General features: G+C 43.6%; 1 protein-coding gene and 1 long non-coding RNA gene across 3 annotated transcripts in view; one reads left to right on the forward strand and one right to left on the reverse strand.

Moving 5' to 3' along the window:
- Positions 1–17,145, reverse strand: part of LOC135560148 (uncharacterized) — a 630,141-nt gene that overhangs the window by 461,136 nt on the left and 151,860 nt on the right. The window lies entirely within an intron of this gene.
- The window catches only part of wu:fc22b06 (sarcalumenin), a 19,299-nt gene continuing 13,451 nt past the window's right edge, over positions 11,298–17,145 (forward strand). For both annotated transcript variants that reach the window (XM_065001336.1, XM_065001337.1), the window contains exon 1: positions 11,298–11,381. In XM_065001336.1, coding sequence (XP_064857408.1) covers positions 11,321–11,381 — 61 coding nt within the window. In that variant the 5' untranslated portion in view covers positions 11,298–11,320. The remainder of the gene's footprint in view (positions 11,382–17,145) is intronic.

Below are 17,145 nucleotides of genomic sequence, written 5' to 3' on the forward strand. Positions count from 1 at the left end.
AAGATAAAGCAAAGCAGTGTGACACAAACAACAACACAGTTACACATGGGATTAACAAACGTACAGTCAATAACACAATAGAAAAGTCTATATACAGTGTGTGCAAATGTGGTAAGATTAGGGAGGCAAGGCAATAAATAGGCCGCAGTCTCGAAGTAATTACAATATAGCAATTAAACACTGGAGTGTTATATGTTTAGAAGATGAATGTGCAAGTAGAGATACTGGGGTGCAAAGGAGAAAAAACAAAATATAATATGAGGATGAGGTAGTTGGATGGGCTATTTACAGGTGGGCTATGCACAGGTGTAATTATCTGTAAGCTGCTCTGACAGCCGATACTTAAAGTTAGTGAGGGAGATACGAGTCTCCAGCTTCAGTGATTTTTGCAATTCGTTCCAGTCATTGGTGATCATTAGAAAGCAAATGACGGACTCCTCTTTAAATCTGCGTATTCCTCCAAAGCTCAGTTGTCCTGAGTCCGCACAACTCTACCAGGACCTAGGATCAAGGGAGACACTCAAATGTTTTAGTACTATATCTCTTGACACAATGATGAAAATAATCATGGCCTCTAAACCTTCAAGCTGCATACTGGACCCTATTCCAACTAAACTACTGAAAGAGCTGCTTCCTGTGCTTGGCCCTCCTACGTCTCTCTATCCACCAGATGTGTACCAAACTCACTAAAAGTGGCAGTAATAAAGCCTCTCTTGAAAAAGCCAAACCTTGACCCAGAAAATATAAAAAGCAATCTTCCTATATCGAATCTTCCATTCCTCTCAACAACAAAAAAATCTAAACTGTTGCGCAGCAACTCACTGCCTTCCTGAAAACAAATCATGTATACGAATTGCTTCAGTCTGGTTTTAAACCCCATCATAGCACTGAGACTGCACGTGAAGGTGGTAAGTTACCTTTTGATGGCGTCAGACCGGGGCTCTGCATCTGTCCTCGTGCTCCTAGACCTTACTGCTGCTTTTGATACCATCGATCACCACAGTCTTTTGGAGAGATTGGAAACCCAAATTGGTCTACACGGACAAGTTCTGTCCTGGTTTAGATCTTATCTGTCGGAAAGATATCAGTTTGTCTCTGTGGATGGTTTGTCATCTGACAAATCAACTGTAAATGTTGGTGTTCCTCAAGGTTACGTTTTAGGACCACTATTATTTTCACTATATATTTTACCTCTTGGGGATGTCATTTGAAAACATAATGTTAACTTTCACTGCTATGCGGATGACACACAGCTGTACATTTCAATGAAACATGGTGAAGCCCCAAAATTGCCCTCCCTAGAAGCCTGTGTTTCAGATATAAGGAAGTGGTTGGCTGCAAACTTTCTACTTTTAAACGGGGACAAAACAGAGATGCTTGTTCTAGGTCCCAAGAAACAAAGAGATCTTCTGTTGAATCTGACAATCTTGATGGTTGTACAGTCGTCTCAAATAAAACTGTGAAGGACCTCGGCTTTACTCTGGACCCTGATCTCTCTTTTGACGAACATATCAAGACTGTTTCAAGGATAGCTTTTTTCCATCTACGTAACATTGCAGGAATCAGACATTTTCTGTCCAAAAATGATGCAGAAAAATGAAACCATGCTTTTGTCACTTCTAGGTTAGACTACTGCAATGCTCTACTTTCCGGCTACCCCGATAAAGCACTAAATAAACTTCAATTAGTGCTAAATACGGCTGCTAAAATCCTGACTAGAACCAAAAAAATGGATCATATTACTCCAGTGCTAGCCTCCCTACACTGGCTTCCTGTTAAGGGCTAATTTCAAAGGTTTACTGCTAACCTACAAAGCATTACATGGGCTTGCTCCTACCTATCTTTCCAATTTGGTCCTGCCGTACATACCTACACGTACGCTACGGTCACAAGACGCAGGCCTCCTAATTTACATTTACATTTAAGTCATTTAGCAGACGCTCTTATCCAGAGCGACTTACAGATTATAATTGTCCCTAGAATTTCTAAGAAAACAGCTGGAGGCTGGGCTTTCTCCTATAGAGCTCAATTTTTATGGAATGGTCTGCCTACCCATGTGAGAGACGCAGACTCGGTCTCAACCTTTAAGTCTTCATTGAAGACTCATCTCTTCAGTAGGTCCTATGATTGAGTGTAGTCTGGCCCAGGAGTGTGAAGGTGAACGGAAAGGCACTGGAGCAACGAACTGCCCTTGCTGTCTCTGCCTGGCCGGTTCCCCTCTCCACTCTGATTCTCTGCCTCTAACCCTATTATAGGGGCTAAGTCACTGGCTTACTGGTGCTCTTCCATGCCGTCCCTAGGAGGGGTGCGTCACTTGAGTGGGTTGAGTCCCTGACGTGGTCTTCCTGTCTGGGTTGGCGCCCCCCCTTGGGTTGTGCCGTGGTGGAGATCTTTGTGGGCTATACTCGGCATAGTCTCAGGATGGTAAGTTGGTGGTTGAAGATATCCCTCTAGTGGTGTGGGAGCTGTGCTTTGGCAAAGTGGGTGGGGTTATATCCTGCCTGTTTGGCCCTGTCCGGGGATATCATCGGATGGGGCCACAGTGTCTCCTGACCCCTCCTGTCTCAGCCTCCAGTATTTATGCTGCAGTAGTTTGTGTCGGGGGGCTAGGGTCAGTCTGTTATATCTGGAGTATTTCTCCTGTCTTATCCGATGTCCTGTGTGAATTTAAGTATGCTCTCTCTAATTCTTTCTTTCTTTCTTTCTCTTTCTTTCTTTCTTTCTTTCTTTCTTTCTTTCTTTCTTTCTTTCTTTCTTTCTTTCTTTCTCTCTCTCAGAGGATCTGAGCCCTAGGACCATGCCTCAGGACTACCTGGCATGATGACTCCTTGCTGTCCCCAGTCCACCTGGCCGTGCTGTGCTCCAGTTTCAACTGTTCTGCCTGCGGCTATGGAACTCTTACCTGTTCACCGGACGTGCTACCTGTCCCAGACCTGCTGTTTTCAACTCTCTAGAGACAGCAGGAGCGGTAGAGATACTCTCGATGATTGTCTATGAAAAGCCAACTGACATTTACTAATTTACTGTTGCACCCTCAACAACTACTGTGATTATTATTATTTGACCATGCTGGTCATTTATGAACATTTGAACATCTTGGCCATGTTCTGTTATTATCTCCACCCGGCACAGCCAGAAGAGGACTGGCCACCCCTCATAGCCTGGTTCCTCTCTAGGTTTCTTTCTAGGTTCTGGCCTTTCTAGAGAGTTTTTCCTAGCCACCATGCTTCTACACCTGCATTGCTTGCTCTTTGGGGTTTTAGGCTGGGTTTCTGTACAGCACTTTGAGATATCAGCTGATATCAGCTGATGTATAAATACATTTGATTGATTGATTGGCAGCAGAGACCTGGAAGGAAAGGCGGCCAAAGGAGGAATTGGCTTTGGGGGTGACCAGTGAAATATACCTGCTGGAGCGTGTGCTATGGGTGGGTGCTGCTATGGTGACCAGTGAGCTGAGATAAGGCTGGGCTTTACCAAGCAAAGACTTATAGATGACCTGGAGCCAGTGGGTTTGGTGACGAATATGAAGCGAGGGCCAGCCAACGAGAGCATATAAGTCGCAGTGGTGGGTAGTATATGGGGCTTTGGTGACAAAACGGATGGCACTGTGATAGACTGCATCCAGTTTGTTGAGTATAGTGTTGGAGGCTATTTTGTAAATGACGTTGCAGAAGTCGAGGATCTGTAGAATAGACAGTTTTATGAGGGTATGTTTGGCAGCATGAGTGAAGGATGCTTTGTTGTGAAATAGGAAGCCAATTCTTGATTTAATTTTGGATTGGAGATGTTTAATGTGAGTCTGGATGGAGAGTTTACAGTCTAACCAGACACCTAGGTATTTGTAGATGTCGATATATCCTTAGTCAGAACCGTCCAGAGTAGTGATGCTAGACGGGCGGGCAGGTGCGGGCAGCGATCAGTTGAAGAGCATGCATTTCGTTGTTACTTGCATTTAAGAGCAGTTGGAGGCCACGGAAGGAGAGTTGTATGGCATTGAAGCTTGTCTGGAGGTTAGTTAACACAAAGGCCCAAAGAAGGGCCAAATGTATACAGAATGGTGTCGTCTGCTTAGAGTTGGATCAGAGAATCACCAGCAGCAAGAGCGACATCATTGATGTATACATAGAAGAGAGTCGGCCCGAGAATTGAACCCTGTGGCACCCCCATAGAGACTGCCAGAGGTCCAGACAACAGGCCCTCCGGGCCAAATGTATACAGAATGGTGTCGTCTGCTTGGATGTGGATCAGAGAATCACCAGCAGCAAGAGTGACATCATTGATGTATACATAGAAGAGAGTCGGCCCGAGAATTTAACCCTGTGGCACCCCCATAGAGACTGCCAGAGGTCCAGACAACAGGCCCTCTGCTTAGAGGTGGATCAGAGAATCACCAGCGGCAAGAGTGACATCATTGATGTATACATAGAAGAGAGTCGGCCCGAGAATTGAACCCTGTGGCACCCCCATAGAGATGGCTAGAAGTCCAGACAACAGGCCCTCCGATTTGACACACTGAACTCTGTCTGAGAAGTAATTGGTGAACCAGGCGAGGCAGTCATTTGAGAAAACAAGGCTGATGATTCTGCCGATAAGAATGTGGTGATTGACAGAGTCAAAAGCCCAGGCCAGGACGATAAATACGGCTGCACAGTATTGTCTTTTTTTAATTTTTAAAATTTTATTTTACCCCGTTTTCTCCCCAATTTTGTGGTATCCAATTGTTTAGTAGCTACTATCTTGTCTCATAGCTACAACTCCCATACGGGCTCGGGAGAGACGAAGGTTGAAAGTCATGCGTCCTCCGATACACAACCCAACCAAGTCGCACTGCTTCTTAACACAGCGCGCATCCAACCTGGAAGCCAGCCGCACTAATGTGTCGGAGGAAACACCGTGCACCTGGCAACCTTGGTTAGCACGCACTGCGCCCGGCCCGCCACAGGAGTCGCTGGTGCGCGATGAGACAAGGATATTCCTACCGGCCAACCCCTCCCTAACCCGGGTGACGCTAGGCCAATTGTGCGTCGCCCCATGGACCTCCTGGTCGCGGCCAGTTACGACAGAGCCTGGGCGCGAACCCAGAGTCTCTGATGGCACAGCTGGCACTTTACTGCATAATGTAATGTAAACATAATGTATAACAACCCTAGGTGTAAAATAGTAAATAACGGCTACTTCTCAGAGAGTTTTTAATTGTCAAGAGAAGTTAAACAAGGGTGTCTGCTGTCACCATATCTATTCGTTATGGCCATCGAAATGCATGCTATTAAAATCAGATCCAATAACAGAGGATTAGAAATCCAAGGCTTAAAAAGGTGTCCATGTATGCCAATGACTCAAGTTTTATATTAAGTCCACAAGCTATTTCCCTGCAATGTCTCATTGAAGATCTAGATAACTTTGAACTAAAACCTAATTATGATAAGTGTACAATATTACATATTGGATCTTTAAAAAATACAACTTTTACATTACCCTGCAGTTTACCTATAGAATGGGCTGATGGTGAAGTACACATACTCGGCATTCATATCACAAAATATATAAATAAGCTCTCCTGTAACGGTCGTCGTCGTCTGATGAGGAAGAATCGGATCAAAGCGCAGCATGGTAAGTTTTCATGACTTTTATTAAACTGAACACTGAAAACAAAAATAACAAAGTGCAAACCGAAACAGTCCTGTCAGGTGCAGAACACTAAACAGAAAACAACTACCCACAAAACATTGGTTGGAAAAAGCTACCTAAGTATGGTTCCCAATCAGAGACAACGATAGTCAGCTGTCCCTGATTGAGAACCATACCCGGCCAAAACAAAGAAATACAAAACATAGAAAAAAGAACATAGAATGCACACCCCAAATCCCACCCTGACCAAACAAAAATAGAGACATACAAAGGTCAGGGCGTGACATCTCCACAATGAATTTCAATAGAAAACTTGTAAAAATAGACAAGATACTGCAACCAGGGAGAGGTAAAAACCTGTCTATTTATGGAGCAATTGCCCTGATTAACTCCTTAGCCATGTCTCAGTTTATTCACTTACTTATGGCGCTGCCTACTTCTGATGATTCGTTTTTTAAATCGTATAAGCAAAAAATATTTTGCTTTATCTGGGACGCTAAACCAAAATAAAGTGTGCCAATCTATATAACGAATATGAATTGGGTGGGTGGAGATGATTAAATATAAAAGCACTAAACCTCTCTCTAAAAGCTTCACTCATTCAAAAGTTTTATTTGAACCCTAAATGGTTCTCAAGTAGATTATTAAGAAAAACTCATCCATTGTTTAAAAATGGCCTTTTTTCCTTTGTGCAGATTGCCATGTCTAATTTTTGATTATTTGAAAATGATACTTTTTTTTAAAAGTATCTCTCTTTTTCAAACAATCATTGCAGAGAAGGCTACAATTTCAATTTCATCCCCCTGCAATGATAGAACAAATATTACAACAAATATTATGGCTGAACTCAAATGTGCTGGTTGATAAAATACCTATATTTATGGGAAAGAAAGGGTATTTTGTTCTTAAATTATATTGTAAATTGGAATGGTAGAGTTATGTACTTCATGGAGTTATCAGAATTGTACAGGAAGGTCTGCTCAATCCAAGAGTACAAACAATTGATTACAGCATTACCCCAAAAATAGAGGAGGCAGGTGGCAGTGGGATGAGGTAGGGAACTGGTCTGTCTGTCCAATATAAAGGATCAAAATAGAGGAGGCAGGTGGCAGTGGGAGGAGGTAGGGAATGAGGATCAAAAGAGGAACTGGGAGGAGGTCTGTCTGTCCAATATAAAGGATAAAAACTGGAGGAGGCAGGTGGCAGCGGGATGAGGTAGGGAACTGGTCTGTCTGTCCAATATAAAGGATAAAAACTGGAGGAGGCAGGTGGCAGCGGGATGAGGTAGGGAACTGGTCTGTCTGTCCAATATAAAGGATCCAATGGAGGAGGCATGGGAGGAGGTAGGGAACTGGTCTGTCTGCCCAATATAAAGGAAAAACTGGAGGAGGCAGGTGGCAGTGGGAGGAGGTAGGGAACTGGTCTGTCAATATAAAGGATCAAAACAATATAAAGGATCAATATAAAGGAAAAATAGAGGAGGCAGGTGGCAGTGGGAGGAGGTAGGGAACTGGTCTGTCTGTCCAATATAAAGGATCAAAAATAGAGGAGGCAGGTGGCAGTGGGAGGAGGTAGGGAACTGGTCTGTCTGTCCAATATAAAGGATCAAAAATAGAGGAGGCAGGTGGCAGTGGGAGGAGGTAGGTGGCAGTGGGAGGAGGCAGGTGGCAGTGGGAGGAGGTAGGGAACTGGTCTGTCTGTCCAATATAAAGGATCACAACTGGAGGAGGAATAAAAATAGCATAAATAGGAAAGTTACCAGTTTCATTTGAGGACCAGGATGTTGACGACTGTGCCATACAGATTGCAAAATAGTTGGGAAGAGATTTTTGATGTACCGATTCCATGGAACAGGGTGTATGAGTTGATATATAAAGCACAAGATTCAATTATTATATAGAATTCTTGCCACCAACAAAATGTTGAATATTTGGGGCATAAGTCATCGAAGCTCTGCAGATTTTGTTGTGAGGATACAGAATCAATAGACCATTTATTTTGGTATTGCCCTCAGGTAGCCTGTTTCTGGTCTCAGGTTCAGGAATGGCTGAAAATGCATAGCTTTGATCTAAAATTGACCCTAGAAATAGTACTGTTAGGAGATCTGGAGAGACTGGGTCAGTCAATACCTAATATACCAATACTCTTAGTAAAAGTATTTATCGTTAACTCGCAATCTGTGGATTCTATTCGATTAGATAGATTGAAATTTTATGTTAAACATCACAGCATAGTTGAAAGATATGTGTTGCGTAGAAACCAGAAGTGGGTGGCCAGCAGAGATAGATGGGATGGGCTGAGGGAAGCTGAGGGTGGTCAGCAGAGATAGATGGGATGGGCTGAGGGAAGCTGAGGGTGGTCAGCAGAGATAGATGGGATGGGCTGAGGGAAGCTGAGGGTGGCCAGCAGAGATAGATGGGATGGGCTGAGGGAAGCTGAGGGTGGTCAGCAGAGATAGATGGGATGGGCTGGGCTGGATGGGCTGAGGGAAGCTGAGGGTTGGGATGTGGAATTGGAGACAAGTGGGAGATAGAATGATGTTCAAAGGTAAAAGTTTAAAAAACTGTGGGGGAGTGTTTTTACAACTAATGCCGGTTTGCCTGAGGTTGATGCCGTGCAGGTGTTTGTACACATGCATATACACACACTCTCATTCAAATAAACACATACAAGAACACACACATACATGTAATAGTGCCAGACATGCACACAAACATATACAGTTGGGGAATGGAATTAATTGTATTTTTTATATATATTTTGTCTTCTTGGACTAGTGACTGTTGGAGGGCTCTCGAATGGTTGAGGGACAACTATTGGGGAACTGTGGGGGGGATCTTGGAGTTTTTTTTGGCCTGGTGGTAGATTTGTCAACGTGCCCTTGACCAGGGCATTGACCCTGGATGTGTCTGTGTGTCACTCTGAAAGGGAATCTGTTGGATGACTGGTATGAGGTAGTTGTTGAGCGGCTTCACTGCAAGTATATTGTATGTTTCGAATATTCAATAAATACATGTAAAAATATATATATATATAATAAATAAATTCTTGCTTGAGAAATTGCTCTTCGCAAAGCCATTTTTGTTTATTTTTTAACATTTTAATTAAAAACAATGACAGTAAGCTACTTAATTGTTACCCAGAAATGATTTGATATTGATATAAAAACGGCTGCATTGGACCTTTAAAGTACGTGTAAATTCATTAAAGTAATGCGTCACCTATTCTAAATTGATATTTTCCACAATTGTCCACCAGGTGGTGCTGTGTAAGTGGCTCTAAAGTTCTAGAATCCTCTAGCGTTTGAGCGCTTGGTGAAGTTTCCCCTATGACAAGTGTCTGCTCCCCCAATCCTAACCTTAACCATTGGTGGGGAAAATCAGGATTAACTGCCTTGCTCAAGGGCACAAAGGTCGGTTTTTCTATCTTGCCAGCTCATGGATTTAAAGGATATCTAATGCTTGGATAGTTTCATCTGAACCACTGGCTTAATCCTATTATCTAAATAAAATGTTTGGTTTATTTGGAGACGTGAATCCAACATATCATCTGTTAAATTGTCGACAAGTTAACATCCTATTTACTGTATTGCAAAATTCCAGTTGGTCTACAAATGAATAATTTATATGTTGGATTCACGTCTCCATCCCAACCAAGAATCAAAGCCAAAGAATAAGATCAACCCTAACTTCACTCAGAGTGCATTTAAAGTTTGCTTTGATTTGATTTAGTCCTATTCTTCATCCCAGCACCCCGGTGTTAGTCTTATTTAATCTTGTAAAGGGTTTAAGGTTACAACTCCGCTAGATTAACGGGGTGCTGGCAGCTAGTTTAAACCAGAAACCCATAAAAGTTATGTCCCATTTCAGTTGTACAACTGACTAGGTATCCCCCTTTCCTTTCCCAAAATACATTATTTATATAATTTAATTATGTTCAGTCTGTTGTACTTTCGAATCAAAATAGAAGTGCACAGACTCAGCAGTATTGCCTCTGTAAGAACAGCTAATCAAATCTCAAATGGAAACGTTTTTCTATACTATAACTCGGTTTTTTTATATGGGGAAGTTGGTATCTTTGTTTTTTGAATCTGTATCGACTCTGTCTCGTCCTGACCTATTTAACCTTACTTCCTGAACCTAGATTAACCCTACTCCTGAACCTAGATTAACCCTACTCCTGAACCTATTTAACCTTACTTCCTGAACCTAGATTAACCCTACTCCTGAACCTATTTAACCTTACTTCCTGAACCTAGATTAACCCTACTCCTGAACCTAGATTAACCCTACTCCTGAACCTAGATTAACCCTACTCCTGAACCTAGATTAACCCTACTCCTGAACCTATTTAACCTTACTTCCTGAACCTAGATTAACCCTACTCCTGAACCTAGATTAACCCTACTCCTGAACCTATTTAACCTTACTTCCTGAACCTAGATTAACCCTACTCCTGAACCTATTTAACCTTACTTCCTGAACCTAGATTAACCCTACTCCTGAACCTAGATTAACCCTACTCCTGAACCTATTTAACCTTACTTCCTGAACCTAGATTAACCCTACTCCTGAACCTAGATTAACCCTACTCCTGAACCTATTTAACCTTACTTCCTGAACCTAGATTAACCCTACTCCTGAACCTATTTAACCTTACTTCCTGAACCTAGATTAACCCTACTCCTGAACCTAGATTAACCCTACTCCTGAACCTATTTAACCTTACTTCCTGAACCTAGATTAACCCTACTCCTGAACCTAGATTAACCCTACTCCTGAACCTAGATTAACCCTACTCCTGAACCTAGATTAACCCTACTCCTGAACCTAGATTAACCCTACTCCTGAACCTAGATTAACCCTACTCCTGAACCTAGATTAACCCTACTCCTGAACCTAGATTAACCCTACTCCTGAACCTAGATTAACCCTACTCCTGAACCTAGATTAACCCTACTCCTGAACCTAGATTAACGCTACTCCTGAACCTAGATTAACCCTACTCCTGAACCTAGATTAACGCTACTCCTGGAGCAAAAATGACTTTCAGATTCTCTGTTGAGTCAGCTTTTTAGTCCAGCAGGAGGCTCTTAATTGGGGTCCGGGAAACCGTCCCTATGGTGACTAGTGACCAATACGAACGGGATACACTCTTTTCACACCACTTTTCCCTAACCCCTTTCCAAACCTTGACCTCAGTTTCCTAACCTGCTACGTTAATTATCCTAACCATCAGTGTAAGTTGCAGGTCGCAATTGTAAATGAGAACTTGTTCTCAACTTGCCTACCTGGTTAAATAAAGGTGAAATAAAAAAGATATATAAAGTTCTCCTAACCTGCTACGAAAAAGTCATTTCAGTATCGAGGTGGCGTGAAAAGAGGGTTCCCAATACGAACAGTGAAACTTCCTGACATCTTTCCCTGTCTGTTCTCTCCCCTTATAGAACCAGGGCAACTGCTTTGACACAAAATGGCAGGCGTGGATGCAGTTGCTGCTGTGTGACATTATGTTACCCATTAGCCAGCCAGCCACCCAGGCCTCTCTACTTAGACACGGAATGGCTGACGTGGGTGTAGTTGCTGCCTGTGACATTACCAGGCCCCTCCTTCCTTGGCACACCCTTTGACCTTTCTCCAGAGGGGTATATATAACTGCTGGTAGAAGGGGGAGGCCCCTGGCAGCCAAAATGAAGCCTCTACAGGTCTCTGTGTCCTGCTTGCTCTCCCTGCTTGTCCTGGTCGCTGCAGGTAAGATTACATACATTAAGATTAGAAGAAGAAAATGAATGAGTCCGTGAAGTTTTTATTACTGTAGATGGGCATGTTCCTCTGCTCAGAAAGAGGGCAAGGGGGACATATGGAAGTCAGATTCTTTGCATGAATGGAAATAGCAATGGCTGCAGTGCAGACCATATACGAGGGTTTGTGATAAAAGGGTATGAAAGGCTGATCATGAGAACAGGGTCATGGAGATGCAGCAATACAACTTTGTCCTGACACGGTGTCATAGAGGCCGCAGGTCGGAAAGTATTCAGACCCCGTGACTTTTTCCCCATTTTGATACGTTACAGCCTAATTCTAAAATGGAATACAGTACATTTAAAAAAAATGCTCAGCAATCTACACACAATACCACATAACGACAAAGCGATAACAGGTAACATTTTTTTGGTGCGAATGTATTACAAATAAAAAACTGAGAAACCTTATTTACATAAGTGTTCAGACCATTTGTTTTGAGACTCGAATTTGAGCTCAGGTGTATCCTGTTTCCATTGATCATCCTTGAGATGTTTCTACAACTTGATTGGAGTCCACCTGTGGTAAATTCAATTGATTGGACATGATTTGGAAAGGCACACACCTGTCTATATAAGGTCCCACCGTTGACAGTGCATGTCAGAGCAAAAACCAAGCCGTGAGGTTAACGGAATTGTCCGTAGAGCTCAGAGAAAAGATTGTGTCGAGGCACAGATCTGGGGAAGGATACTTATTCAATGGAAGAAGTTTGGAACCACCAAGACTCTTCCTAGAGCTGGCCGCCCAGCCAAACTGTGCAATCGGGGGAGAAGGGTCTTGGTCAGGGAGGTGACCAAGAACCCAATGGTCACTCTGACAGAGAGCTCCAGAGTTCCTCTGTGGAGATGAGAGAACCTTCCAGAAGGACAACCATCTTCACAGCACTCCACCAATCAGGCCTTTATGGTCGAGTGGCCAGATGGAAGCCACTCCTTAGTAAAAGGCACATGACAGCCAGCTTGGAGTTTGCCAAAGGGCACGTAAAGACTCTCAGACTATGAGAACCAAGATTCTCTGGTCTGATGAAACCAAGATTGAACTCTTTGGCCTGAATGCCAAGAGTCACGGCTGGAGGAAACCTGGCACCATCCCTATGGAGGTGGTGGCAGCCTCATGCTGTGGGGATGTTTGTTTTGGCAGGGACCTGGAGACTAGTCAGGATCGAGGCAAAGATGAATTGTGCAAAGTACAAAGAGATCCTTGATGAAACCCTGCTCCAGAGCACTCAGGACCTCAGACTGGGGTGAAGGTTCACCTTCCAACAGGACAATGATCCTAAGCACACAGCCAAGACAATGCAGGAGTAGCTTTGGGACAAGTCTCTGAATGTTCTTGAGTGGCCCAGCCCGGACTTGAACCCGATCTAACATCTTTGGAGAGACCTGAAAATGGCTGTGCAGCGACGCTCCCCATCCAACCTGACAGAGCTTGAGAGGATCTGCAGAGGAGAATGGGAGACACTCCCCAAATACAGGTGTGCCAAGCTTGTAGCATCATACCCAAGAAGACTCAAGGCTGTAATCGCTGTCAACGGTGCTTCAACAAAGTACTGAGTAAAAGGTCTGAATACTTATGTAAATGTGATATTTACGGTTTTTATTTTAATTATTTAGCAAAATGTCTAAAAACCTGTTTTTGCTTTGTCATTATGGGGTATTGTGTGTAGATTGATGAGAAACACATACAGTGGGGCAAAAAGGTATTTAGTCAGCCACCAATTGTGCAAGTTCTCCCACTTAAAAAGATGAGAGAGGCCTGTAATTTTCATCATAGGTACACTTCAACTATGACAGACAAAATGAGAAGGAAAAAAATCCAGAAAATCACATTGTAGGATTTTTAATGAATTTATTTGCAAATTATGCTTGAAAATAAGTATTTCGTCAATAACAAAAGTTTATCTCAATACTTTGTTATATACCCTTTGTTGGCAATGACAGAGGTCACAAGGTTTTCACACACTGTTGCTGGTATTTTGGCCCATTCCTCCATGCAGATCTCCTCCAGAGCAGTGATGTTTTGGGGCTGTTGCTGGGCAACACAGACTTTCAACTCCCTCCAAAGATTTTCTATGGGGTTGAGATCTGGAGACTGGCTAGGCCACTCCAGGACCTTGAAATGCTTCTTACGAAGCCACTCCTTCGTTGCCCAGGCGGTGTGTTTGGGATCATTGTCATGCTGAAAGACCCAGCCACGTTTCATCTTCAATGCCCTTGCTGATGGAAGGAGGTTTTCACTCAAAATCTCACGATACATTGCCCCATTCATTCTTTCCTTTACACGGATCAGTCGTCCTGGTCCCTTTGCAGAAAAACAGCCCCAAAGCATGATGTTTCATTGGATGCAACTCAGCATTCTTTGTCCTCTAAACACGACGAGTTGAGTTTTTACCAAAAAGTTATATTTTGGTTTCATCTGACCATATGACATTCTCCCAATCTTCTTCTGGATCATCCAAATGCTCTCTAGCAAACTTCAGACGGGCCTGGTCATGTACTGGCTTAAGCAGGGGGACACGTCTGGCACTGCAGGATTTGAGTCCCTGGCAGCGTAGTGTGTTGCTGATGGTAGACTTTGTTACTTTGGTCCCAGCTCTCTGCAGGTCATTCACTAGGTCCCCCCGTGTGGTTCTGGGATGTTTGCTCACCGTTCTTGTGATCATTTTGACCCCACGGGGTGAGATCTTGCGTGGAGCCCCAGATCGAGGGAGATTATCAGTGGTCTTGTATGTCTTCCATTTCCTAATAATTGCTCCCACAGTTGATTTCTTCAAACCAAGCTGCTTACCTATTGCAGATTCAGTCTTCCCAGCCTGGTGCAGGTCTACAATTTTGTTTCTGGTGTCCTTTGACAGCTCTTTGGTCTTGGCCATAGTGGAGTTTGGAGTGTGACTGTTTGAGGTTGTGGACAGGTGTCTTTTATACTGATAAAAAGTTCAAACAGGTGCCATTAATACAGGTAACGAGTGGAGGACAGAGGAGTCTCTTAAAGAAGAAGTTACAGGTCTGTGAGAGCCAGAAATCTTGCTTGTTTGTAGGTGACCAAATACTTATTTTCCACCATAATTTGCAAATAAATTCATTAAAAATCCTACAATGTGATTTTCTGGATTTTTTTCTAATTTTGTCCGTCATAGTTGAAGTGTACCTACGATGAAAATTACACTTTTTTATACTTTTTTGCCCCACTGTATATTTAATATATTATAGAACAACCTGTAACCTAACAAAATGTGGAAAAAGTCAAGGGGTCTGAATATTTTCCGATGGCACTGTATGTAATGTATGCTTTAGGGGTGGAGCAAGAATGAGCAAGAGACAGAGGATGACATTTCTGTCAGTGTGCGCTGAATGAATGACTGAATGAATGATAAGTGAGAAGTTGAATGCTGCTTGTGCATATAATGCTGATATATAATACAGTATGTGTCCAGTACTTCTGTCACACACATCTCCTGGTAATGACTGGAGCAGAATAAGTGGAATGGTATCAAATACATCAAACACATGGTTTCCAGGTGTTCCATGCCATTCCGTTATGAGCCGTCCTCCCTGAGCAGCCTCCTGTGCCACATCAGAAGGGTGTGTCTTGGCTGTGGGTGGAAATGTCAGTATTGCTGAGCAGTGCACCAGTGTGTGTGTGTGTATGGGGGGGGGGCACCCTTGCCTGTCCTTGCTGTCATTTAATCCCTGTACCTTCCAGGCCTCTGTAGTTAGTCAGGTGGCTGGAGCCTTAGTGAGTCTGCTGCTGTCACCAGTCACCATACAAACACCACAGAGCCTTATAGGCACACCCACTGCCAGTGTGGGTCTGTTTGCACCCTTACTACATACACAGTATGCAGGCACACACACACACACACACACACACACACACACACACACACACACGCGCACGCACACAGTCTGCAATTAGGGTTCCTTGGGATTTGATCAAAGACTATGTACAATGTAGTCCATGCATTTGATATTCTAAATGCAAAAGCCATTTCTCTGTAGTTCTGCAAACCTATTTGTGTCTACATAGCTAGATAAACTGCAGCTGTAGCTAGACAGTAGTCCACGTGTAGGGAAAGCCCCCAGTGCTAGGGAAAGCCCCCACACATGCTGGTACAAAGTGGATGCTATAGGACAGACTACAGCAGTGTTCAGTAGCAGCCTGTCTGTTGGACAGTACACGCTGATAATGGCTGTCCCTATATGGATGCCGTGATGGAAATCCAGAATGATAGTGACAGAGCTACAGCCCCCTAGAACAGGGTTTCCCAAACTCAGTCCAGGGGCCCACATTGGGTGCAAGTTTTGTTTCTTTACCCCAGCACTACACAGCTGATTCCAATAATCAAAGCTTGATGATGAGTTGGTTATCTGAATCAGCTGTGTAGTGCTGGGGGAAACCACAACGTGCCCCCAGGGGGGGCCCCAGGACCCAGTTTGGGAAACCCTGCCCGTTGCTGTGCCTATATACAATAAGGCTGTCGTCAAGGCCGGTGACAATCAGTGACAATCGTCAGGGAAGGACAACGTCACTCCTGTGGAATATAGCAGTGGAATAATCCCTCCCTGCCTTCCATTCTATCTGACTCATTGTAGATCTATTCATATCCCTGATTGAGACCAGTAGGACCCAGGCACCATGCCCCAGGCACCTGTCCCACTCCATCCTCACTGTGATGTATTCTGCCTGGGTACTGACACTGCCAGGGCAGGGCAGTCTGGTGACCCACCAGGACCAGGTTCACTGTCCGGTGTTACATAACTGTGTAATAACAGCATTTCAATGCAGCAGCCTATTCGTGCTGTATTTGTTTGATTGCTAGAACAATCTTGACAAGCCCCCCTTTCTCTCTCTCTCTCTGTCTCTCTCTCTCTCTCTCCTCCTCTCTCTCTCTCTCTCTCTCTGTCTCTCTCTCCTCCTCCTCTCTCTCTCTCTCTCTGTCTCTCTCTCTCTCCTCCTCTCTCTCTCTCTCTCTGTCTCTCTCTCTCTCTCTCTCTCTCTGTGTCTCTCTCTCTCTCTCTGTCTCTCTCTCTCTCCTCCTCTCTCTCTCTCTCTCTCTCTCTCTGTCTCTCTCTCTCTCTCTCCTCCTCCTCTCTCTCTCTCTCTGTCTCTCTCTCTCTCCTCCTCTCTCTCTCCCTCTCTCTCTCTCGCTCTCTCTTTCACTGCTGTTGAACTTTTATAGTGATCTTTATCTAAGCTTAGGGGAAAAACCCCAGCGATCATTCCCATATGGAGTCTCTTCATTCTCCCGCACGTCCATCCCTCTTTCCATCCCTCCATCTCCCCTAACTATGTTAACTCTAATTCAATAAGCTACTTGGCTGCTACTAACTACCAAATATGATCCTGTGGAATGCCTGTATCAACAAACACATTTTTATTTTTCTGACAACGGGATCAACATTTCGATATAAGTCAAAATGTTGTTATTTCCTTTCCTCATTGTGATTGATATTTGGTCGGTTTTAAGTCATGACTGTCTCGACTATTTCTATTGCTATTGCTTAGCTCCATTTCTTACCACAGAATCTTCATTAAATGATTATAGTGGCCCTTAAAGGGCAAAGTAGTTAAAAAATATATATGAAGTCAATATAAACAAACTGTCACTTGTTAATGAGTGACCCTGAGTGACCATGTTACCATGCTGGTAACCTGACAACGTTACACCATTAGAATTCTTGCCGTCTGTACACACGTTCATGTAACTGTGCAG

This window comes from Oncorhynchus nerka, linkage group LG15 (assembly GCF_034236695.1).
Source record: "Oncorhynchus nerka isolate Pitt River linkage group LG15, Oner_Uvic_2.0, whole genome shotgun sequence".
Classification (NCBI taxonomy): Eukaryota; Metazoa; Chordata; class Actinopteri; order Salmoniformes; family Salmonidae; genus Oncorhynchus; species Oncorhynchus nerka.